Below are 24,913 nucleotides of genomic sequence, written 5' to 3' on the forward strand. Positions count from 1 at the left end.
TGAGTTTTACAATAAACCTTGGGAGCCTTGCTTTCTAGCTATCAGTAAGAGAGGCTAGGCTGTGACAGTAACCAAGGACTTGGCTTTTTCAGTGGTGACCCATGTCTGCGGGAAATGATCTGACTTGACTTCATGTGTGGCTCTCTCACTAGTGACTTTTAAAAGGACCCTGAAGACATATATATTTTATCTATCTATCTATCAATCATCTATGTATGCATTATTCATTCGTTTCCGTTGCTATGACCAACTGGTTTTTTTTATTGCTTATTTTCAAGGGGTTTAATTGTAGAATTCAATTATTTCGAGTTAGGTTTTGTGATGGCATTTGCATGCTGCATAATGAGGACACCGATCCCGAAGGGCAGAAGATAGATATCTATTAACGATGATGAACAGAAGTACATTTATAACGGCTGTTTTACAAATCTAAGATGGAAGAAAACACTGGATTTTTTATTCGCAGAAGTCTCAAAAATACAAGACTTTGTATTTTACAATAATACAAGACTTTGTATTTTACAGACTTGGCATTTAAAAAATGTATTTTTATTTTGTAGTTGTGTTTGTTTTTTAATAAAACTTTTTTTGCTTTTTAAACAAATATCAATTTAAACAAATAACAATTAAACACTTATCCAGCAGTACAGCTAATCATGTTTGTTTTATTCATTGTCCCTAGACATACACTTACCTGTTCAACTTTCAAACATATTGCAGTTGAGTTTGTTGAATCCTGGTGCAATCAAGTTGCAAAAGAGTATCAAACATGTAGAAACAGAAGTCCTCAGAAAATTTGTGGTCCTCTGGATCTTGCTGGACTTGAGCTCCCATCATCCACTGCCATTGGCTGCAGCTGATGGCAGCTGTCCCAACAACTGGAAGGCCACAGTTTCCCCAGCCCTGAACTCATCTGCTAAAGAGACCTGCCACGTTCCCACATTCCTTCTGATCATCTCTCTCTGCAGCCCTGCTTGCTTTTGTTCTGTCACAGCCAGCGTTTGAAACTCCCATTGTTCTAGGCCAGGGGTCAGCAGACTTTTTCAGCAGGGGGCTGATCCACTGTCCCTCAGACCTTGTGGGGGCTGGACTATATTTTGGGGGGGGAGAAATGAACGAATTCCTATGCCCCATAAATAATCCAGAGATTCATTTTAAATAAAAAGCACACATTCTACTTGTGTAAAAACACCAGGCAGGCCCCACAAATAACCCAGAGATGCATTTTAAATAAAAAATAAAACATTCTACTCATGTAAAAACATGCTGATTCCCAGACAGTCCGTGGGCCAGATTTAGAAGGCAATTGGGCCGGATCCGGCCCCCGGGCCTTAGTTTGCCTACCCATGTTCTAGGCGCATCTAGGGAATGTCATCAGCGCAAGCCGTTTCTGAGGTCTGGGTTCAGCGCTGCGTCTAAGATTTCTGATTAAAACTGCAGAGTGGAAGGAAAGGAGGAACTTTTCCTACCTCCCCACTTCCAGTTACTTTCCGAAGACTGGAGAAGAGACCCTCTTAAGAATATTAGGAGGGTGGGTAGAGGAAGGACTAGACCCTGTGAAAATGAACATAATATTTTAGCTGCAGTTCATTCATTTTTCAGCTATGCATTCTGGTTATAAAAAAAGCACGTCAATACATTCCGTTGTTGCGCCCATAACCTCAGTTTAAGGTGCCATTTAGCTCTTCGCTTTCATATCTCAGTTTCTAACGCTGCTCTCTCCTGTCCACTCTGAGATAAAGGGCCAATGCATTCTGGGCCAAGTAGTCAGGAGACTATGCTTTTCATCCTTATAGGCATATGAACTGGAAAGTTTTCTCAGCAATGAGTGGAAGTGTGGGAAGTGGGTGAGTCAAATGACCTTCTAAGGCTTGGGCGGGGGGGAGAACCTTCAAGTGATGAAGTACTTAGGAATGTTACACAGTTTTTAAGAGCTTTATGTGTAATGATTAGCTTAACGTCTGGTCAACTTGACTAACGTCCATCAGTGTAGGTGGTTATTAGTCAGGTAAACGAAAACTGATGTTTCCTATTCTCCACCTGCATTTTGCTCCACAACCACTCTTCGCTTATTTAGTCTTGCTGCTGCTGTTTGCAAATACTGTACTAAAGTTATTTACTCTGGTTGTATTCCAGGTGGTTTGTGTTCCAAGATGGTCTGTGGAGCCACATCCAGGCCGTACAGTTACAGCTGTGTTGTATCCCACTTTAAACAGCCATAGCTCTTCCCCCCCCCCAAAAAAAGAACATTGGGAACAATGGTGTGTTAAGAGAGCCAGGTTGTTAAGAGATCCCTTACAAATTTCCAACTCTCAGCACCCTTAAAGGTAAAGGGACCCCTGACCATTAGGTCCAGTCGTGGCCGACTCTGGGGTTGCGGCGCTCATCTCGCTTTATTGGCTGAGGGAGCTGGTGTACAGCTTCCGGGTCATGTGGCCAGCATGACTAAGCTGCTTCTGGCGAACCAGAGCAGCACACGGAAACGCCGTTTAACTTCCCGCTGGAGGGGTACCTATTTATCTACTTGCACTTTGACGTGCTTTCGAACTGCTATGTTGGCAGGAGCCGGGACTGAGCAACGGGAGCTCACCCCATCACGGGGATTCGAACCGCCGACCTTCTGATCGTCAAGTCCTAGGCTCTGTGGTTTAACCCACAGCGCCACTCCCGTCCCTCAGCACCCTTAACAAGCTATAATTCCCAATATTCTTTTTTTGGGGGGGGGGGGGAGCTGTGGCAGTTAAGAGTAGTAAATGTGTACTTTAAATGTGTGTGGGTCTATGTGAATGTGACCTGGGTCTCCAGTTTATAGCCTCACGCAGTAACATTAGTGTCAAGTTAATCCAGGGTTTCATTTTGAGATTTGGACCTGGATTTTGCCCATGTATCCACTGCTGTACTGCTTGTAGCTCATAGTTCAACTAGGCCAGGGCTCTTTTACCACCCCCTTCCCCCCCGTAGCTGTTAAAATAAAAGCAGCTGCTTTTGTAGGCGATATTATGCCTTTGGGTCATTAGGCTCAAGGTGACATTGCTGCTGCCGCTTCATTGCTTACTGGTCCGTGTTCCAGGGAAGTTAAAAGCTGTGCTTTGGGTTCTGTGAGAGCTACTAATAAATGATAAATTAGAAGCAAGCTATACGTTCCCTTTTTTTTTTTTTATCGGTCTGCAAAAAGCTTGTGGTTCTCACGGTCTGACTACTTACTGTATACATCCCACTGCCCCTTCCAGCTCCCGAAAAATATTTGCAGCACTAATATTCGTCTTTACTTTGGGGCTTGTTTCTGTGCTGTACACTAAAGGGGGCAGCAAGTCTCCCAGTTCTCAGGAAGCGGCTTTTCTCAAGCTTGATACCTGGAATTCTTCTCGCAAAAAGAAAAAAAGAATCTCTGGTGGTGTTGACTCAAGAGGCCTTAGGCATACAGAAATTGCGGCATCGCCGAATTATTTCGTAACAATTTTCCTGGCGCCACGGTGCTGAGTTGAATTGGTCTGTCTGAATTGGTCATCTGCTGTGATGAATATTTAGGGGGGGTCCTGTGAAAATAAGCCACGTGAAATCTTACTATTTCTGATCATGAGTCTACATGGATTATTTGGGGGGGGGGGGGACAAACATAGAAATGGTGCTAAAAGTATTGATCAGTTTATCAACTGGTCTATTATCAATCATTTGATAAACAGATTTGCATTGTATCCAGTTCTGGTCTTGTTCTGTCTGCCCTCCAGTTGCGAAAGAGTTTTTCTTTGGGTGTGGGGGTTAAGTCTAGCTTTGCTTATAAGAGAAATATTTATTTGTATGACTACAGTCAATGTCAAAATGTTACTAAAATTAATGGGAGTTTTATTTATTTATTATTAAAAATATAAATTATTAGTTTGGAAATGAATGAGTTTCATTTAAATGAACACTTAGGGAGCCTGAATTATTGGGTTGAAATTCTTGGGCTTTGTTAATGTTTTCATCTGAGTCGTAATTCAGCCCTGAAAGGGTTTCTTTGGATCCCTAGCTGCAATTTAACACCAATTCAAACAAAATCTTAAATCTTTGCTTTGTTTTGCAGTTCGGAATTGAGGAGGGAAAGAGGATAGGGTTTCTTAGGAAGAGTTTAGTAAACTTACCTTGATGTTTACGAAGAAAGTTTTGACATTGACACTAAGCAGAGTGCTTAAACTGCACCTGGAGGAAATATTTTTTTTCTTTTTTATAAGCAATTAACTAATAGGGATAGTCATCTCAAAAGATTATGTTCTAGGTATTATAAATCACTGGTTATGCAAGTCAGAAGTATGCGTGCGCATATCAGAAATGGCTTCAGTTGCAGCCCAAATATTAATGTTTTCGTAGGCACTGTAAAGCCCTGGTTGGCAAGTAGTTTTCCAGGAAAGCCACTGTGAGCAATGACTGAAGAGTACTGGGCCAGCCATTTAATCCCGGCTGTGAAAATCCTGTTGCCATAGATGCTGCTTTCTCAACAATTGTGTGTTCCAATTTGCTGGCAACTGTGGAGCCACGCAGAATCCCTTGAGCTGAATTGGTTCGAGAGCCACCAGTGGTTGACTCTTACTCCAAACTTGTTTCTCTAAATACCTCCAAGTGTAACAGAAGCTGGGGGCTAGGAGAGCATGCTTATATCCTTCCTTGCAAGAGCGGCCTTGCAAAGTCTGCCATTCACACCCTGAACCAGTGTTTCCCAAACTTGCATCTCCGGCTGTTTTTGGACAACGATTCCCATCATCCCTGACCGCTGGTCTTGCTAGCTAGGGATAATAATAATAATAATAATAATAATAATAATAATAATAATTTATTTGTACCCTGCCCATCTGGCTGGGTTTCCCCAGCCACGCTGGGCGGCTCCCAATAGAATATTAAAAACATAAGACATCAAACATTAAAAACTTCCCTGAACTTTGCCTTCAGATGTTTTCTAAAAGTCAGGTAGTTGTTTATTTCCTTGACATCAGATGGGAGGGCGTTCCACAGGGCAGGTGCCACTACTGAGAAGGCCCTCTGCCTGGTTCCCTGCAACCTCACTTCTTGCAGTGAGGGAACCGCCAGAAGGCCATTAGAGCTGGACCTCAGTGTCCGGGCTGAACGACGGGAGTGGAGACATTCCTTCAGGTATACTGGGATGATGGGAGTTTGGAAAACACTGCCCTAATTGCTGCCACCTCTCTTTGTCTTCACCCCTACAAGCCTCCAGACCGGAGGGAATTTCTGGGCTCTCAGGCAAATGGGGATAACCTCCAGTTTCCTCGACCCTCTCCAGGGTGACAGAAATTTGCTTTTCTCTGCCAAAACCTCTCTCAGCTTCCTGTCTCTCCCAGAGAACAGAGCAGCCCATCTTATACTTCTGTAGCATGAACCATGTGACGTAGGCTCATGGTTCATTCTACAGTTCATGGTTCATGTGTTGGCAACAGTGCATGCAGACCCAACCGTCCCAAGCAAGGAAAGGGAAGAGATGATTTTGCATGGCTGCAAGGAGTAGCCTTCAGAAACCACATTTTCCCCCATTTCACAGTATTCCTTTAGTGCTATTAACAGCCCTTGTGAGATGGAAGTTAGACAATGCAGAATGTTAGCACCACCAGTGTGTCTGGAAACCTTGCTCATGTCTGGTTCCTCCGTAGGCACAGTTAGATTTGTTGGTTGTGGTTCATCAGAGCTGTTAGCCTCTTGAAGATGCAATGTTTTAGTAGCACTTGTACAAGAAATAAATTTTCTCATCTTTCAGTTACAATATTATAGCCGCCAGCCAAAAGATGCTGGCTGATACTCATGGAGCTATAAGCTATATAGCCCTGAGGCCTGCTAGCAGTTGTCTGTGCACACAAAATGACACTTGTCACCTACAAACTATGGTGATTTATTGCCTGGAAAATGGCTCTTCCTTGCGACACATGAAGCTGTTAAATAAGAAACAGTTGCGTGTATATATTGTGCAATAAAATGATCCCCGGGAATAGCTGAGTAGAAGGTTTATTTACATGAAAAGCCAACTCTCCTCCAGTTCAATAAAGGAACCCAGGAGCTTGTCATCTTGGAGTAATTTTAATAGCTGTGAACTTAGGCTTTGTCATAGAAAGTCTCGGTCTCTTGGGGGGTTGTACTAACGGGGGTTTTCCTAACATCTAATTAAAGGAAATTTAATTGGGCAGGCAATACTATTTATACACCAAGAGTTATACTTACTGATTTAACCTAGGCCTGCAATTTTGTTTCTCAGTATTGTCTTACTGCCTTGAGATGGGTTAATTGCCGCTGGTTCCTTTTCTGACCTGGTTGTTTAATCTGCACGTAATTTCTTTCGATTTTTCAAAGCCTCGTTTAAGAGATTAAGTGCTTTTTCTTTCATTCTTCTCTCTTCCTTCCCGCTTCCCCCCGCTATACAGGTGCTGTTACATCTGAACTGTGTTTCAGCTTTTCCTACAGCTTTGAAACAGCCCTGCTATGAAGCTGCAATTATTCCTTTGCTCTTATAGTAGAACTGTTGGCTTCCTATTAGAGCTACTGACAGGTTTCCCATTACTGTCCTAGTAGTCACATGTGGCCCCCGGTGGCTGGTGTGGTGTAGTGGTTAAGAGCGGCAGTCTCGTAATCTGGTGAACCAGGTTCGCTTCCCCGCTCCTCCACATGCAGCTGCTGGGTGACCTTGGGCTAGTCACACTTCTCTGAAGTCTCTCAGCCTCACTCACCTCACAGAGTATTTGTTGTGGGGGAGGAAGGGAAAGGAGAATGTTAGCCGCTTTAAGACTCCTTAGGGTAGTGATAAAGCGGGATATCAAATCCAAACTCTTCTTCTTCCTGTCCTGAGTTTCTAACACTGCCAACTTGAACTGCTTAGAAGAGTGGTGGCCTAAAGAAGCAACCCAAGGAATTGTAGCTTAGTAAGGATTCTGTTAGTTCCCTCGTATTCCCTTCTCCTCAAAACTACACTTCCCAGGATGGTGAAGTACAGTTGTACCTTGGAAGCCATTCCGGAAGTCCATTCGACTACCAAGGCACGGCTTCTGATTGGGCGCAGGAGCTTCCTGCAGCCAATCGGAAGCCCCGCCAGACGTTCGGCTTCCAAAAGAACATTTGCAAACCGGAACACTCACTTCCGGGTTTGTGGTGTTCGGGAGCCAAAACGTTTGACTGCTAAGGCGTTCGTCAACCAAGGTACGACTGTGTATGACTGTTATTGCAACTTCAGTCTGTTGGGTGGATATGCTCTTCAGAGAAAATGAAAAGGTGACTCAAAGGCTACTTAGGTGAAATAAAGGACAGTACAAGACGCCTTTTAAGAATTGAAGCACCAACTCCCCCAACATTCTCCCCTAGACTTCTTTATTTTAAGTGAAGTTTTTGGGGGCAGGGGGTTGAAGCGGAGTGTTTTGTTTGAAAACCTAGCTTTATGAACATTGCACAGACTCGGGCTTTAATCTCATTTTGGCTCTTGCACAAAATACATTTTATTGCTCTTTCACCAGAGGGGATGAAGGTAACTCTCCATCATATTCACGAGCCCTGCCAAGAACTACAGAAGGAGTTATGAAATGAAAAATACTTTCCAGCCTCCACAGGTTATTAACAGAAACTTACAGAATTTAATACACCAAATTAATCTGGCTTGGTAAGCACTTAGACCTGCCAATCATAAAATAGTGTGTTTTTGTTTTGCCAAGGTATTCAAGCAAGTATTTAAATCTAATGCTCTCTGCTGTATGCAAAATGCATCAGGGTGGTCACTGACTCAGTAAAATCGAGGGGCTCCCTTGCAGAAAACTGATTTACAAGTCAAAATGTGGCTGGTACATGTGCGTTCCTTTTAAACTGAGAGGTTCATCATATACCTGAGAATTAAAATGGTAGCTTTGCTTTTTCATCATCTTAATGTCCACTCATATTTACCTGAAAGCACATGAACTGTGTATAAAGCATTATACCAGAATGTTCTGCATTTCAAATGATTAAGAATGGGAGGATTTAGTTTAAAGGAAGTAGGAAAGTGTGGAGGGGAGTTTATGTAAAGCCATCTATTGAAAATAGGAAAAGGCACAAAACGTGAAAAAATTGACAAACGTGGTTAAGCGGCTAACACATGATAACCTCCTTTATTAAACTTTTTTTTCTAATAGAGGGAGAAACAGATTATAAATTCTTACAAATTAAATATAAACCTACAGTAAGGCAGGCCAAGAAGCAATTTGAGGAGCAAGTCAAGGCATTAACTTTACACCTTAAGGTGTTTCTATGATTACAATAGTTAGCCAAACAGAAGAATAAGCCTTGCTGAGGAACTTATTAGCTTTCCTTTTTTTTCAAGAGAATTCTTACCTTACTAACCTTATTTGGAGAGGGGCAACCTTGTGGGTTAGCAACAAACAAACATGCTGATAGCATCTGGATTTTCAAGAAGCTCTTGACAAAAGTTAGTGAGTTTCTCTTTTAACTAATCACTTATTGATAAGGCAAGAGGTACATGAAAGGAAGAAATCAATGGAATCCACTAGAGATCTGTTTGACTTATTGTGCATTATCTGGAATCTGGGTATATGGTGAGGTAACAAAGTCCCAGCAAGGATGTTGAAATTCCATACAGATGGGAAGAGCTTCAGGACTCTCCAAACTGGATAACCGGTCATTGTAAGTGTAGATGAGGTTTTGTGTGAACATTAGGACAAAAAGCAACACCCCCTAATGTTCTGCATACACTCAAGGAGTCCAATTTTACTGCAGTTACCCAGGAAATACATAATTTGAATTAGCTGGAGGAGCTTGGGCCAAACAACAGGCTTATAAAACCTATGGATCTTAATCACCCACCTTGCCCAAATTTGCACACATGAAGAAACCAGGTGATGAACTGGACCGTAGAGCCATGCTTCTGGTTCTGCACCCAATGACATTTAGTTCCCCCTAGCTCGGCCTCTGACATCTATACATTGTGTGTGGTTTCTATTGGGGAAAACCTACACATGGCTTGTGTACCTATGCAACCACAACTCCAGGCTTTTCTCCAACTCACAGCTAACACATGCTTGGGGAAGTAACAGATGGTGCACTGGGAACATGGTGCTTAACCTGATCTCTCTCTGGCCAGGCCAATGGAGAGAAGAGGCAAGGTCAGTGCGGTGCAAACCTTCTGGCAGAACCAATTGGGAAGCTGGGGCAAACTGTTTTATCATGGATGGGACCAGCAGCACTGTTCCACAGCTCTTTTAAATCACATGGGCACATGTCAAGAGTGTTTACAAACAATGGGGGCTGCTTCTGTCCCTATAATTTACTCCCAGGGCATGTGAAAAGTAAAGAAGGCAGGTGTTTATGTTATTAAAGCTCCTCTTGCATTGCTGTTGGTAAAACTGAAGATAAGAGGATTACAGGGAGCTGTCAAGTATACCGCACCTTTGTCCTACATTCATAGTGGTTTCCAGAGAGATTTGCAAAGGATTCCCCACTCCAGAAAATTGTATTGTATTTCATGTCACTCGTTCCTCCCAGTTGTATAGGAAGCTAGTTGGGAGGGCATGAGAAATAGCCCCTTGTGCTTAGAATTGGTGCTTGTACGAATGTGATTGCGTTGAAATAGTCAAGTAACAACAAGGCACCTTTTCAGTACCATGAGTGTCAAAACTATTGGAGGCAACGTGTAATCTGGGCTTCCCTGTGAGTTTTTCTCTAGTCCGTAGAAAACCTGGAAATATCTGAACAGTGTGATCACAGCAACTCTTCCCAGTAGATCTTGCCCCAGTGAGATGGTTGTGGGGAATGAAAGTCCCTACCTTCCCACCGCTCCCTAAGGCTCCTCCCGCTGTTCCCTCCCCAGCAGCCTAAGCCTCTGTCGTCTTGTCTCTCATTGCTCCACCCTCTTCATTACTCTGTGTGTTCTTGGAGACCAGTGGGGAGGGGAGCTGGTCGCAGCAGAAGGGGAAGACTCTCTGGATTCTTCAGCAGCCTGCCCCATCTCTGTCTACTGGCCCGCCTCCTCTCCTGCCTCTGATTCGTGACTGCTCTCTGCCACAGCCTCTTCTTGCTCACTAAGCCCTGCTGCCTCTTCAGCTTCTGACTCTTCCTCCTCCCAGTCTGCTCCCTCTGACCACCCATTGTTGTCCCACCACCAACCCCCTGGCTCTGAGCCTTCTTCCCCTGGGGGTTCCCTTGGGGGTTCCCCAGCTGGTGCCTCGCACCACTCTGCATCAGCCCATCCATGACACTAATGCTTCCAGGCTGTCCTGCTCTCCCTACCCATTAGATGTGAGCAAAACTAGCATTTTTTTTTAATTTTTTAAATAGAAGAACTAGATTGTATGGGGGAGGGAGGGAGCTTCCCCCACCTCCTTCTTTGCACTTGAGGAATAGGCTTCCAAAAATTGATCTGACTAGTAGTTTTCTAACTGGCCATGCTTCTCTTAGCTTTCATGCTATATTTACATTTCTGTGGTCTGTGGTGGAGGGACGCAGGTGGCACTGTGGTCTAAACCAATGAGTCTCTTAGGCTTGCCAATCAGAAGGTCAGCGGTTCAAATCCCCGCGACCGGGTGAGCTCCCGTTGCTTGGTCCCAGCTCCTGCCAACCTAGCAGTTCGAAAGCACGCCCAAAAAGTGCAAATAGATAAATAGGTACCGCTCCAGTGGGAAGGTAAACGGCTTTTCCGTTCACTGCTCTGGTTTTGGTGTCCCATTGCACCAGAAGCAACTTAAGTCATGCTGGCCAAATGACCTGGAAAAACTGCGGAGAAACGCTGGCTCCCTCGGCCTATAAAGTGAGATGAGCACCGCAACCCCAGAGTCGTCTGCGACTGGACTTAACTGTCAGGGGTCCTTTACCTTTACCTTTTAGTCGGGGGGGGGGAGTGAATTGTCAAATTATACACACACACACACAATTCCCCTGTGTCTTGTAATTTTTTTTAATAAAAAAATATTTGCTTATCAAAGTGGATGTAGTTAAAAACCTAAAATCTGTGCAAATGCATTTAACTAGAATAATTCTGAATTCCTTCCTCCACGTTGCCTTGCTTCCAGTTCCTCTTCCCGGCCACCGTAGCTGGGGAAATATTTTTATAGCCTTAGCAATCCTCTCTTTGGTGTGTTTACGCAGAAGTAAGTCCTGCCGAGCTCAATGGGATTTCAGACTTAAAACTGATGGTTGCCTAGGCAACTAGTTGTGAAATCTCCCCTACTGCTGGTCTTGCAGTTCACCTGATAGTACTTGCAGTCTCTCCTTTGGAGACCTGGTTTTCTCAGGTTCAGGCAGTGATGAATAAGCAGGCATCCTTTTTGCATTTAGTTAGATCATCTTGTAGTTGCAGGTCAACATATATGGTAGGTTTCTTTGTTTTAAAGGATGCTTATTATCTTCCAGAAAAACCCAAAGCCAGCTCTTCTTGTAAGAATTGGGGGCAGGGGGCAGTTTTCCTAAAGTGTGGTTTTGTTTTACTTAGCTCTTCAAGACACGTAGGTGAAAATTGAAATCATACTGGGCTGTGTAATTATAAGCAAAAAAATTAGATCTCTCCATAACACCCAAATTCTCATACTTGCATAGCTCATATCCGGTGAACATAATGAACAACAAAAGCCTGAAATCACTGAAAAGAGAGCTGCGCAAATGCTTTGAGAACTGCTCTTTGTGGAAAGAAATTAATTCTAAAACGTTGACTAATTTTTAATCGTTAAGAACCGCTTTTTAGCGACGTCCATTGTACCATCATGACTTGTCATGCCCCTTTTGCAATACCATTTTCCCTTCAGGGAAAAAAGGCTTTTATAAAGAAGAACTAAACGGCGTGGTGCGTCCTTCATTTGGTATGATTTTAAAACTCTTGAGTTTGTTTATCAGTCAATGGGGGCAGAATCTTCAGATGGATGTATTTCACAGAATAAACAACATTGCCCAGGCTTGAGTAAATCCGTTTAGGGGTGCTATTCACAATGGGTAGAGAAAGGGTTGTGCGTCTTCCTTTTTCATTTCAGAAAGCAAGTGAATGAGGTTAACAATTTGTAGGTCTTGTACAGGAGTGGCTAATCCCTGACCTAAGGGTCTGATTCTCCCCGTCCCCCCGGAAAAAAACAAGGTTTTCTTGCTACCCAAGAACCCTCCCATTTTGGCAGTGGCAGAGCATGTTATTGTTGTTTAGTCGTATCCGACTCTTCGTGACCCCATGGACCAGAGCACACCAGGCACTCCTGTCTTCCACTGCCTCCTGCAGTTCGGTCAAAGGCTGAGCATAGGAAAACAATATACCGTATTTTTCGCCCTATAGGATGCACTTTCCCCCCTCCAAAAATGAAGGGGAAATGTCGGTGTGTCCTATGGGGCGAATACAGGCTTTCGCTGAAGCCTGGAGAGCGAGAGGCTCTCGCTCTCCAGGCTTCAAGAAGCTCTGCGCGACCCTCCAGAGCCCGGTGCGAAGCCGCAATGCCTCCGGAGGGTCGCGCAGAGCTGCCTGCCCTCCCGGGGTCCGTTCTGGGGGCTGGGGGAGGGGGAAGCTCGGGCTTCCCCCTCCCCCAGCCGCGCAAGCTGCCAGAGCGATGCCGAAGCTGCGCGCAGCTTCGGCATCGCTCTGGGACCCGTTCTGGGGGAGGGGGAAGCTCGGGCTTCCCCCTCCCTCAGCCCCGCAAGCTGCCAGAGCGATGCTAAAACTGCGGGCAGCTTCTGCATCGCTCTGGGACCCGTTCTGGCTGTTCTGGGGCAGCTCGGGCTTCTGGGGGGGGGGGGAATATATTTTTTTTCTTTATTTCCCCCCCCAAAAAACTAGGTGCGTCCTATAGGGCGGTGCGTCCCATGGGGTGAAAAATACAGTAAGCGGATACTGGACTGGGTTGAGCAGAGATGTCTGAACCACTTTAACGGGGATGCAACTCACTCCTTTCCCAGTCATTGGATGGTTCATTTGAGCAAGGAGGGCACAATAACCCCCTCCTTTGCTGATCTACATGGGTTAGCTGAGGGTTGGTGTGTGTGTGTGTGTGTGTGTGTGTGTGTGTGTAGCGGCTACACCCACTATTGGAGGGTTAGCCAAGGGTGAATATAGGCCTTCGGCCAAAAGGAAAAGGTTAGCCACTCCCTGGTCTAATGGATTAAGTTTACATTCAAGAGTATAAAGCACAATTTGATCTGCCAGCAATGAATGACAGCTGCTTTTTTCTTCCTTCTCGTTACAGGAATGTTTACCCTTGCAGAAGTTGCATCTCTTAATGACATTCAGCCAACGTACCGCATTCTGAAACCATGGTGGGACGTATTTATGGATTACCTAGCAGTCGTTATGCTGATGGTCGCCATTTTTGCTGGAACCATGCAGCTGACCAAAGATCAGGTGGTCTGTTTGCCCGTCCTGCAGTCGGCTGTCAACGCAAAGGTGCAGCCCATCTCCCCGGCGAGTGCCAAAGCTACAAACGCTGTTCCGGAACCTGAAACAACCGCAGCCCAAGACAAAGAAGTGCAGGGAGGAAGGGCTGTTTCTTTTGCACCTGTCGTCGCAACTGACATACCTCTCAGCAGATCTACCTTTCCGCCGTTGCACTCCACTGTCGCCAGTCCGGAGGAGAAGAAGGAGCAGGCAAATCCCCTGGGCCGAAAAACTAACTTGGATTATCAGCAATATGTTTTCATTAACCAGATGTGCTACCACTTGGCTCTTCCTTGGTATTCAAAGTACTTTCCCTACTTAGCTCTTATACATACCATTATTTTAATGGTCAGCAGCAACTTTTGGTTCAAATACCCCAAAACTTGCTCGAAGATCGAGCACTTTGTTTCCATCCTGGGGAAGTGCTTTGAATCTCCGTGGACTACAAAGGCGTTGTCTGAGACGGCGTGTGAGGATTCTGAGGAGAATAAGCAGAGGCTGACCGGGGCCCAGTCTTTGCCCAAGCATGTGTCCACCAGTAGCGATGAAGGAAGTCCGAGCGCCAGCACTCCCATGATCAACAAGACGGGCTTCAAGTTTTCAGCGGAGAAGCCCGTCGTCGAGGTTCCGAGCATGACCATTTTGGACAAAAAAGATGGCGAGCAAGCCAAAGCCCTCTTCGAAAAAGTACGGAAATTCCGGGCGCACGTGGAGGACAGCGACTTGATATACAAGCTCTACGTCGTCCAGACGGTCATCAAAACTGTGAAGTTCATATTTATTCTCTGCTACACGGCAAACTTCGTCAACGAAATCAGCTTTGAGCACAGCTGCATGCCCAAAGTGGAGCACCTGACCGGCTACCAGGAGTTCGAATGCACACACAACATGGCTTACATGCTGAAAAAGCTGCTCATCAGTTACATTTCCCTCATTTGCGTCTACGGTTTCATCTGTTTGTACACACTCTTCTGGTTGTTCCGGTTACCCCTGAAGGAGTATTCCTTTGAGAAGGTTAGGGAAGAGAGCAGCTTCAGCGATATTCCGGATGTTAAGAACGACTTTGCGTTTCTCTTGCACATGGTGGACCAGTATGACCAGCTGTACTCCAAGCGGTTTGGTGTCTTCTTGTCGGAGGTGAGTGAAAACAAGCTGAGGGAAATAAGCCTGAACCACGAGTGGACTTTCGAAAAGCTGCGCCAGCATGTTTCCCGCAACGCCCAGGACAAGCAAGAACTTCATCTCTTCATGCTCTCAGGGGTCCCTGATGCCGTGTTTGATCTTACCGACTTGGACGTGCTGAAACTTGAGCTGATCCCTGAAGCTAAAATCCCGGCTAAGATCTCCCAGATGACGAACCTGCAAGAGCTACACCTCTACCACTGTCCCGCAAAGGTGGAACAAACAGCCTTCAGCTTCCTTCGCGACCACCTGAGGTGCCTGCACGTGAAGTTCACCGACGTGGCGGAAATCCCGGCTTGGGTGTACTTACTTAAAAACCTCCGGGAGTTGTACCTGATAGGCAACTTGAACTCTGAAAACAACAAAATGATAGGACTTGAATCTCTTAGGGAACTGAGGCACCTCAAAATTCTCTACGTGAAAAGCAACCTGACCAAAATCCCATCCAACATCACAGATGTGGCCCCACATCTAACCAAGCTTGTCATCCATAACGACGGCACCAAGCTCTTTGTGTTGAATAGCCTTAAGAAAATGATGAATGTAGCAGAGCTGGAATTGCAGAATTGCGACCTGGAGCGGATTCCGCACGCCATCTTCAGCCTCACCAACTTGCAGGAGCTGGATCTGAAGTCCAACAGCATACGCACAATTGAAGAAGTCATCAGCTTCCAGCATTTGAAAAGACTGACTTGCCTGAAGTTGTGGCACAACAAAATAGTCATCATTCCTCCTTCCATTACCCACGTGAAAAACCTGGAGTCGCTTTACCTCTCCAACAATAAACTCGAATCCTTACCGGCTGCAGTGTTCAGTTTACAGAAGCTCAGATGCTTAGATGTGAGCTACAACTCTATTGCAGTGATTCCCCTGGAGGTAGGCCTTCTGCAGAACCTCCAGCACCTGCATATCACCGGAAACAAAGTAGACATTTTGCCAAAACAGCTGTTTAAGTGTACCAAGCTGAGGACTTTGAGCCTGGGGCAAAACTGCATCACCTCGATTCCGGAAAAGATTGGCCAGCTCTTGCAGCTAACACACCTAGAGTTGAAGGGGAACTGTTTAGACCGTCTCCCGGCTACGCTGGGTCTGTGTCGGCTTCTCAGGAAAAGTGGACTCATTGTAGAAGATCACCTCTTTGACACGTTGCCTTCAGAGGTCAAAGAAGCGTTGAACCAAGACACAAACATTCCCTTTGCTAATGGGATTTGAACAGAGGTAGAACTCCCAAGTGACTAACGTAGATTATATTAAAAGTACACCTTGTTATAAAACCCTGTGTTGGGAATCCGGAACTCCTTTTTTGTAAGAAAGGACTGTTAACCAAGGGTGGTAGAAGCTTGTTTGGTGTTTGTAGTATTTTGAAACATCATTTCAAAATTTTTTGGAGGGGAAAGAGGAAGGGGCGGGGAGGGAAATCCTTAAACAATCTTGATTCTTCTTCTTTTTCCTTTAAAGATGTTTGTAACTTGGATGCTGCCGCTTTTGAATGTTTACAAACTGCTCGCCTGCTTAATGTACATGATTAAACTGGTGACCTTTTCTTACTATAAAAAAGCATTTAGTGGCTCGGTTCATTTTAGCGTTCTTTTAGAGACAACAGGTGCTGTATTGCTGATGCTGATCTAGCAAGGAGAAACTGGACATTCATTCAGTTGCGAATTGTCTGATGTGATCATCTGCCCTCTGCTATGTGGATGGGAATAGGGATTTCTACCTTTCTTGCAACATGGATGGAAAATACACCACCACCTGCTATTTTAACCTCGTGGCGGCATGCATGTTGCATGTGGCTATCTTTTCTGGACCGCAAATCTCGTTTCCTAAATGTACAGCAAAGGGATGTTTCACATGCAGTAGGTCCCAGATACACACCCTGAACGCGATCATCATCTCCCACTAAAAAAGGCTGGGAATCTTCTGACAAAGAGCATGGGAGAATGCAAGGTTGGGTTGACTAGGAGGGAGCACTGCTATATCATGCTAGCCTCAGGCTGTGCCAAAGTACAGCATACCAAGGGCAAATGTTAGTGACGAGCTATGCTAGAAAGAACACTTTGCCTAAACAGAAATCCATTGGCACAGACAACACCTCAAATCATGCCCTGAAGCTCTTACGTATGCAGCTGAAATAAAAATTGAAAGGCATAGCGTACAGCACCTCAATAGCGATGGAGTATGAAGCATCAGCTCTGTTCCATGGAACAGTAGTTTTTAACAAAACAATTTCCCCAACATCACATTTTGGAGCTTGGGCAGAGTATGGTCTCGATGCCTGCCACCGTCCGGGTCTGTTCCTTAATCATATTAGGCCTTCTGCTGTTTTGACTAATTTAAACACCAATGGATCCGTTTTGGGATTAATCGAAACCCACTTAGCTAAAACAAATGGCTGGGAAAGTTGGGTTCAAGCTGAATGTAGCCTTTAAACAAACAAACAAACAAAAACTGCAATCTAGTAGTTGAGCCCCTACCCCTTTATTCAAGAACAATACCTTCCGTGGCCTAGTTTTAGAGAGTACATAAACAAAGAATTTGCACCATCGTATTAAGTTTGCTTCCTCGAGGATGGTTGATCTTGTTACTGTTTATTCCAGGAAGAGAAAATAATGGCAAATTCATCAGCTGAAAAAAAAACCCCACTCTATAAAGCAGAACCGTTTTTCTGTGTCAAGCTGAGTTATATGGATGGACGGCTTGGCAGCAGGAAGATAAAATGATGTTGGGAAGAGTATGGATGACCAATTCCCCTTCCAACAAAGCAAACACGAGCCTGGAAAACAGGGTAGGGTAGAAGCTGGCAGGAAAGTTTTGAGGTGGGTGACAGTGTATTATACTGCACATTTCTTTCTCTGTGCAAAGTTCCCAGCACTCCTATGCAATGAATTAAAAAAAGTGGTCTGGTTCTGTTTTTTAAAAAATATATAAATATAAATTATCCTGTCTTACAGTATAAATACCTCCCAAGGGCAGCAAATACTAAATAGCTGCTAATTCTCTCATCCACACCTCACCCCAAAGATCACCCCACACAAAGATTACCTTCACCCTACACAATCCCCATCACAGCATACTACAACTGGAAGGCAATGCAGTGACAGTATTGACAGAACTTCAGATTATTAAACTTGGTGGAGCCACATACTAGGTTTCTACCCACCCCCCCAAAAAAAACACCCCACTTGACTAGTCAGTTTGCCGTAAATACAATCTAGATGTGCAAACCTGCAAATACCCAAAAGGTCCAGTTGAACTCAGTAGGACTCCCCTGAATAGAGATTCATAGGGTTGCACTTTAAATCCTCTTGAGGTGCCATCCTTGTTGGATCACATCTGTGCTGGGAAACATTCCCCCTCCAATTCCAAAGTATTCAAAGTGTGAGTTTTGATTCTTTGCACGTGACCATTTCTTTTTCTTTCATTGCTCAGTTGCCCTGGATAAATACCTAGGGCTGTTCTTCGAGGTATCGCTTCTGTTGCATTTTCTCCAGCATTCGTACCTCATTGTTATGTCAGCGAGTAAATATTCTCTCTCCTCCCCTTCCCCATTTCTATTACAATTGTGAGTGCTGCGTGGAATCTGGTGGTGTGAATGCCACAAGCGCCTATTGCTCAGTGCCAATGCCATCCCCTCTTAATGAGTGACCGCAATAACCAACACTAAACCACTATTATTATTAGTAGTAAATATTTATTTACTCATAGAGTGCTCCCTCACATCACTCAAGATCAGGAGTGCTCTTGTGACACCCCCTTATTTTTTTATTCTTTTTAAGAGGTGTAGGTGGGGGGACCATCAGCAAGACTCACCTCATCCAGATTGGAATATTGTATGTATTACTCCTGTTGTATGGGAGCTTCTGGAGGTACAGCGCTAAAACGGGAAGGGAAGGGATTGGGCTGGGGGAGTGAATTAATTTGAAAACGTCTGTTTTCATTTGGGACAAAATGAAATGCATACAGTGCTTCCCAAGACTGTATTTATTTTGCCTTGTTGAACAATGAGTTTGTTACCAGAGAGGTGGTGCTAAGACTGCTTCTGCTGAGTACACAGGTACTGCTGTCAGCGAGTGCATCTTCCCAAATATCTATACCAAACTCCTCTACTGTCTGCATTCCATTTGCTCCCTGCTTCGTTGCTGGAAGAGAGAGGGAAAACAATGTGCCCTAACATGATTTGAGAACATGCTCCGGAAGTAGGACTGATAATAAAAGTCCCCTTTCTTTGAAGCAGAATAGTTAAGAATCTGGCTCCAGAATGAAAGGAACTGGCAATCGCCTACTACCGAAAGGGGGGAAAAAGTCATTCATGGAATTCTTGCTACAAAGGCCCTTCCTGTAGCCTTTGCGTAATTGTAGAAAATGAGCGACACAGGAGGGCTGGAAAACATATGGCACCTTTTGTATCGCATGCTGGACAAATAATCCGAATTGTTTCTTAAGTAGTTTTTTTATATTAAAAGTTATTGGTGTTAAATCCGAGGCTTACAAAATCTCAGCTGGGTTCATGACTCATTTGTGTGGCCTGCTTCCCCTCTGTACCAGGTGTGCTAACTAGCAGAAGAACACCCAGCTATACAGGGGCAGGGGGTATTTTGTTAGAAAAGCCTTTAAATTATCTCTAATAATTTAACCTCCTTTTGTGTATGGGAGGGCTGTGTGGCAAGAACTCTGAGACTGCCTGGCGGTGAAATACTCTAAAGGAGTTGCTTTTCCACAAGCAGGAGGACTCCTTTCATTCGCACAAGAGAGAGATCTAGAAGAAACATCTGCTGGAGGAAGGATGGGCGGGGAGAGGCGATTTGGGCAGATTCCCATTGTCACCTCCAAGACTCTTCCAGATAGAGTCTACGTCTACTAGCCATGGATGAAGATGGTACGGCTTCTGACTACCAGTTGCTGGGAAATCACAGGAGTCAAGAGTGCTCTGGTCTTCTGCTCTTCTGGCTGTCCTGTGACCACGAAAGAACAGGGTGAGGGCCGTTGACCGGACGCAGCAGGCTCCTCTTTTGTTCAGATACCTTCAACTCTCCAAATTTCCAGGACTCACAGGGGACAGCAGAGAGAAGGATGAATCAGTTAAAATGATCCCCAAACCCACTGCTTTCTTCCGGAAGCCGTATCCACTCTGAGATCCAGCTCCGAGGGCCTTCTGGCAGTTCCGTCATTGTGAGAAGTGAAGTTTCAGGGAACCAGGCAGAGGGACTTGAGGGGAGTTTCTAGTGTTTGATGTCTCACTGTTTGATGAAGATGACGACAGCAATAGCTGGGTGCTGGTTGCAATTAAATGCTACTTTTATGAAACTAACGGACCTCATTTTCTCATGCCCATAAATTTCAATGGGTCTACTGCTCTGCATATGGCTACCATAGCATATACGCCAGGAAGTCTGGATCCAAACTTTTATTCTCTTATTGAAGCATTTGGCAAAAGCCGGTGCATCTGCTGCTGGGTTCTGTTATGGTCTCCAAAGGAAAGCTTTGGCAAGTTTCTGAAAGGTTTGAAATGTCAATGCCTTGGAGACTTAAGGTTTGATCCAGACTGTTTTTGAGCTGTTGGAAGAAGAGGCAACCTTGAACGTACTTCAAGTCTAGACAAGATATAGACTTGAAAGTACGTAGTTAAAAAAAACCAAAAACCACAATTACATATTTCCAGTACAGACACTTTTTAAACAGCCTGCAACCTGATGCTAAACCTATTTTTGGGGGAGTCTACCGTCTGACTTCTGTGGGTTGTGCTCCTGAATTGGATTGCACTATTAATCACTTTGCAACCCGGCTGGCATGGCCAGTTTTGTCGTCCCTTGCTTATAGAGGCATGTGAATATAGGAATCCAAGGCAACCTCATGACTGGAGGGTGCAAAGTATTCTGTGTTATAACCCACATCCCTCAGTCTGGGGCTAATGGTCATCGGGGAAGAGACGGCAGTGCCTTCGATGAGAGGAGAGGAAGTTTCTATCCCCCCCCCCCGATACATTATTCTTTATTGATTAAAAATTTACATATCTATACAAACATATGCTATCTCTTTGCATATGAAGAAAAATAAAATTAGGTAGAAAATAGAAAATTTATAAAGGAATAAAAAAGAGGAAAAGAAAGGGGGGAAATAAAGATACAAAATCAAAAGAGGAAAAGACAAGACAACATTGAGGAGAGGAGGTTTCTAACAGTAAAAAGTTATTGTGCAGAAGTCTTGAGCAAGAAGGGATTATTCATGCCATCAATCTCCATCTCTCTCTCTCTCTCTCCCTCTAATCTGCTTAATTGAAAGTTTTAGCACCACTTATCCTAAAAGGGCAACTAATTGCTAAGCTGTTCTAAGGAGCAACAACTAGGCAAAGTGATAGTTCAGCAACTCACACATTCTGCACACAAAGCTGGAAGAATCCAGAACAAAAGCAACAATAAATACTATCCCCTGAAAGGAGACATAGATTTGTTAATTTATTATTATTTTTTAAAGAGCTCATCTTGTATGAATGAGAGGATCCTCTGGGTGCAGGTCTGTTTTAAACTGACTTTGCCAGGCTTGTAGAATGAAGTGCAGAGCAGTGAAGGTTCAGCTAGGGATATCTAGGGTGGGGCCCCTATAGTTCTCCAAATGTTGCTGGACTCCAAACTGCAGACCTTCCAAGTGTTTCTGATTTGATCCCGGAATGTCGTGCTTTTCCTTAGAACTTCCCTATTTTCATCAAAGAAATAGTGGAGGGTTTGAAGTTCTGCAGCCCCTGAGCCAATGAGATAACTAAATCTACAACCTTTAGAAGACAACTGAATGGAGCCCTGTATGGGGAAGGTTTTATTTTGATGTTGAATGTATTACTGTGTTTTTAATATATGTTGGAAGCTGCCCAGAGTGGCTGGTGCAACCCAGTCAGATGGGTGGGGCAATAATAATAATAATAATAATAATAGAATAGGATGTCCCTATTTTCATCGGAGAAGCGTTGGAGCATATGGGATTAATGGGAGTTGGAGTCCAACAACATCTGGAATTGACACCCTTTCCATACTCTTTGAGTTGGGACCAAGCTTCTCCTCTCCTCTCCTCTCCTCTCCTCTCCTCTCCTCTCCTCTCTCTTTCTTACTGTATAACCTCTCTCTGGTTGTATGCCTTTATTTTTAAACTGTAAAGCTTCTTGATTGTTTTTGGCAGGAAAGCAATATATTAAGGCAGTCAGTAAATCAGACTGGCTGAGAGGAAAGATGTTTCGTTATTTCCAGAGAATGAGAACTGGGACCCCCTGCAAGTAGGGGTTACTGAATGCCCATTGCCTATAAGCAGATCATCAACCTACCAGGATGGCAAGTTTTTCCAGCAGTGTAAGAAATAACTAATGTTGATCTAAGTCGTTGCGATCAATGGGATGAAACAAGAAAACAGAAAGGAAATAAACAGAACCATGGAAGGAGAGGGTGGGAAGTCAGTTAAGAAATGCTCTCTGCTTTTCTATCTATTTTTTGTTATCTTCAAACGGTCATTTTTCTTTTATTTTAACCTCGTAGATTCTTTTTGCATTATATGTGTTCATATTTTGTGGAAATACAGTGGTACCTCGGGTTACATACGCTTCAGGTTACATACACTTCAGGTTAGAGACTCTGCTGACCCAGAAATAGTACCTCAGGTTAAGAACTTTGCTTCAGGATGAGAACAGAAATCGTGCTCCAGCGGTGCGGCAGCAGCAGGAGGCCCCATTAGCTAAAGTGGTGCATCAGGTTAAGAACAGCTTCTTAACCTGAGGTACCACTGTATATCAGAAATGCAATTAAAAGGGGGGGTGAGATACCCATTGCCTGCTTTTACTTGGCAAACACGTTCAACCCACAAAGGAATCGAGGAACCCACCTTAGGAAGCTTCATTGCAGCATGAGCACAATGGCACTGGATCTTGCCGACTGTAACGTTTTATCCAGTGCCAGCCATGTTGGGACAAGCTGGGAATGCGTTTATGAGGGGTGAAAACCCCACACTTCTTTGCCAGTCACTATGCCGGCTGTTAATGAGTGAGCCAAATGCATGTATTTGGTTCTCTACTGCTTATGGCCACATTTCTTCCGCACAAACGTTTCCCTAGCAACCACAAAATAGTGGTGCCTGGGCTCACCCAGTCACAAAACAGTGGCAGATGCAGGCAGAGCAATCAGCCGGCAATCACTTTCGACAGGTCCACTTTCGGAGGTCCAGAGAGGCCAGGGCCATTTCCAGCTTTTGAGGTGCTTAGCCATAATAAAAAAATTAAATGATGGTGTGCGGAAACAAAATAAGGCATTTGAAACCATTCAATAGCACGCAACCTGTATCAATTTACAAAAAAAGAGAAAGTCTCTTCTCGTATCTCTTAATTTCTGAAACCTGCTAGAGTGCAGCATGCTCTGGTACGATGTGCAGAAAAACAAACTGTGAAACGTAACAAGAAATTAACCAATGTCTAAATTTGAGCTTGGGGCTCGGGCCCAATGGGGCCTTCTCTTATTGGCCCTTGCTGAGATCTAAACTATATTTGGAAATGGCTAAAATCTTTGCCACAGTGTTTTCCTTGTGGCAAAGAGTTCCACAGCTCAGCTTTCCTCAAACCAAGTACAGGTGTTTGCTCTGGAGGTACTGTGACTCTCAACCTCTCTAACCTAGGCTGAATTTACTGATCCAGGGGCTTGAAGTGGTGAGATCTTTTTACTTCACATTAGTATTAAAGCCTGGGTCCTCCTTTCCAAAGCCCAGGAAGCTTTTGCCTGGCTTAGGGAGGGAGCTGCGATGCTTTGATGGGATCCAAGAGCCTTCCTGCCACCTTCCCAAAGCCTGCCCAGCTTTCTGAAAGAGGCAGCAGGGCTCTGGCCTTAATTGCTCCCCTATGAAAAATTTCACTGCACACCACTGAAAGTCACTGCTTATAGTTTTAAACCATTTCCTTCAGGCACGCGAGACGATAGCTTCTCCAGCCCTTGCAAGTGCCGACACAGGAAGGGGAACTGGGTGGAATCTACACACATACTAAAAACGCTGTGAAAATGCTTTTTTAAAGAAATGTTTTGAAAGATAGATTGAATTTGGCATAGCTCACTGTCGCCATCTAGTGTCAAATTTGCACCTCGCACTTTACAACCCACTTGAAACCTTTCATTCGCAGCTGTGTAGCTGAGTCCCTGGAAGTGTCGTTAAATACATCAAAGTGATACTTCCGAGTTCAAAGCACTGCAGAGATGATTATGAAGACTTGCCAGCCTGGCAGCGCTTGGAGATGTTGAGTTATCAAACGCCTTCATTCCACAATTAAAAGACGTGCCTGCTAGTACCTTTAAATGAGTGAATAAGCAAAGCTGTCGAGGCGTGCCTTTACTATCCCCCAGGCTTCCTTTTCTAACCGTTTGTAATACAGCTGCTACGGGGAACGTGAAACAAGCCTGAACGCATCGCACGGGAAATGTCAAAAACGCTTGCGAGGCTTACCCATGGCAAACTTAGCACCCACCTGAGATGTGGAGGTTCTTTCGTGTCTGGCTTTCAAAATGCCTGTGGCATCTGCTGGACAGAAGCAAGGAGTGTGGCAGCTGCGGGGTTCAAAACAAATTCCATGTTGGGGATCCTCAGGGAAGGGACTGGAAATAAAAGCACAAGTAATGTCTTTGTGAGGGATGCAGGTGGTGCTGTGGGTTAAACCACAGAGCCTAGGACTTGCCGATCAGAATGGTCAGCGGTTCGAATCCCCGCGACGGGGTGAGCTCCCGTTGCTCAGTCCCTGCTCCTGCCAACCTAGCAGTTTGAAAGCACCTCAAAGTGCAAGTAGATAAATAGGTACTGCTTCAGCAGGAAGGTAAACGGCGTTTCCATGTGCTGCTCTGTTTCACCAGAAGCGGCTTAGTCATGCTGGCCACATGACCTGGAAGCTGTACGCCAGCTCCCTCGGCCAATAAAGCGAGATGAGCGCCGCAACCCCAGAGTCAGTCACGACTGGACCTAATGGTCAGGGGTCCCTTTACCTTTACCTTTAATGTCTTTGTAGTGTCTGTGGCCACACTTGGAATATAGGCAGAGGGCCTTATCGGTAGTAGAACGTCCTCCCCATTAGATGTCAAGGAAATAAACAACTATCACACACCATCACTGTCTCTCATGCCTTGTTACGCTGCCATTTTTACGGGGATATACCATCGGTATTTATTGCTATGCATAGATATCTCCAAATGAATCCGAACTTCTGTGTCTAAAATCCCTGGTAGAGGACAAGGATACTGAGATCCCATTAAGGGTAGCCAAATTCTGTGCGATTGCCATAGAACTTAGGGAACAAGCTGTGCTATCATCATGATTAAGGCCTTAAATGATAATTTTAGGTTATATGTTAGTGACTAAGTTTTAATTTATATAATTTTTAACTGT

At 44.6% G+C, this 24,913-nt stretch overlaps 1 protein-coding gene across 5 annotated transcripts in view; it reads left to right on the top strand.

Annotated features, from left to right (window-relative positions):
• LRRC8D (leucine rich repeat containing 8 VRAC subunit D) overlaps nt 1-16,098 on the top strand; it is a 76,691-nt gene extending 60,593 nt beyond the window's left edge. For all 5 annotated transcript variants that reach the window (XM_081008601.1, XM_081008602.1, XM_081008600.1 and 2 more), the window contains exon 2: nt 13,158-16,098. In XM_081008601.1, coding sequence (XP_080864727.1) covers nt 13,160-15,739 — 2,580 coding nt within the window. In that variant the 5' untranslated portion in view covers nt 13,158-13,159 and the 3' untranslated portion in view covers nt 15,740-16,098. The remainder of the gene's footprint in view (nt 1-13,157) is intronic.
• The last annotated feature ends 8,815 nt before the right edge of the window (nt 16,099-24,913 follow it).

The sequence above is a fragment of the Podarcis pityusensis genome (assembly GCF_964106645.2).
Source record: "Podarcis pityusensis genome assembly, chromosome: 6".
Taxonomy (NCBI): Eukaryota; Metazoa; Chordata; class Lepidosauria; order Squamata; family Lacertidae; genus Podarcis; species Podarcis pityusensis.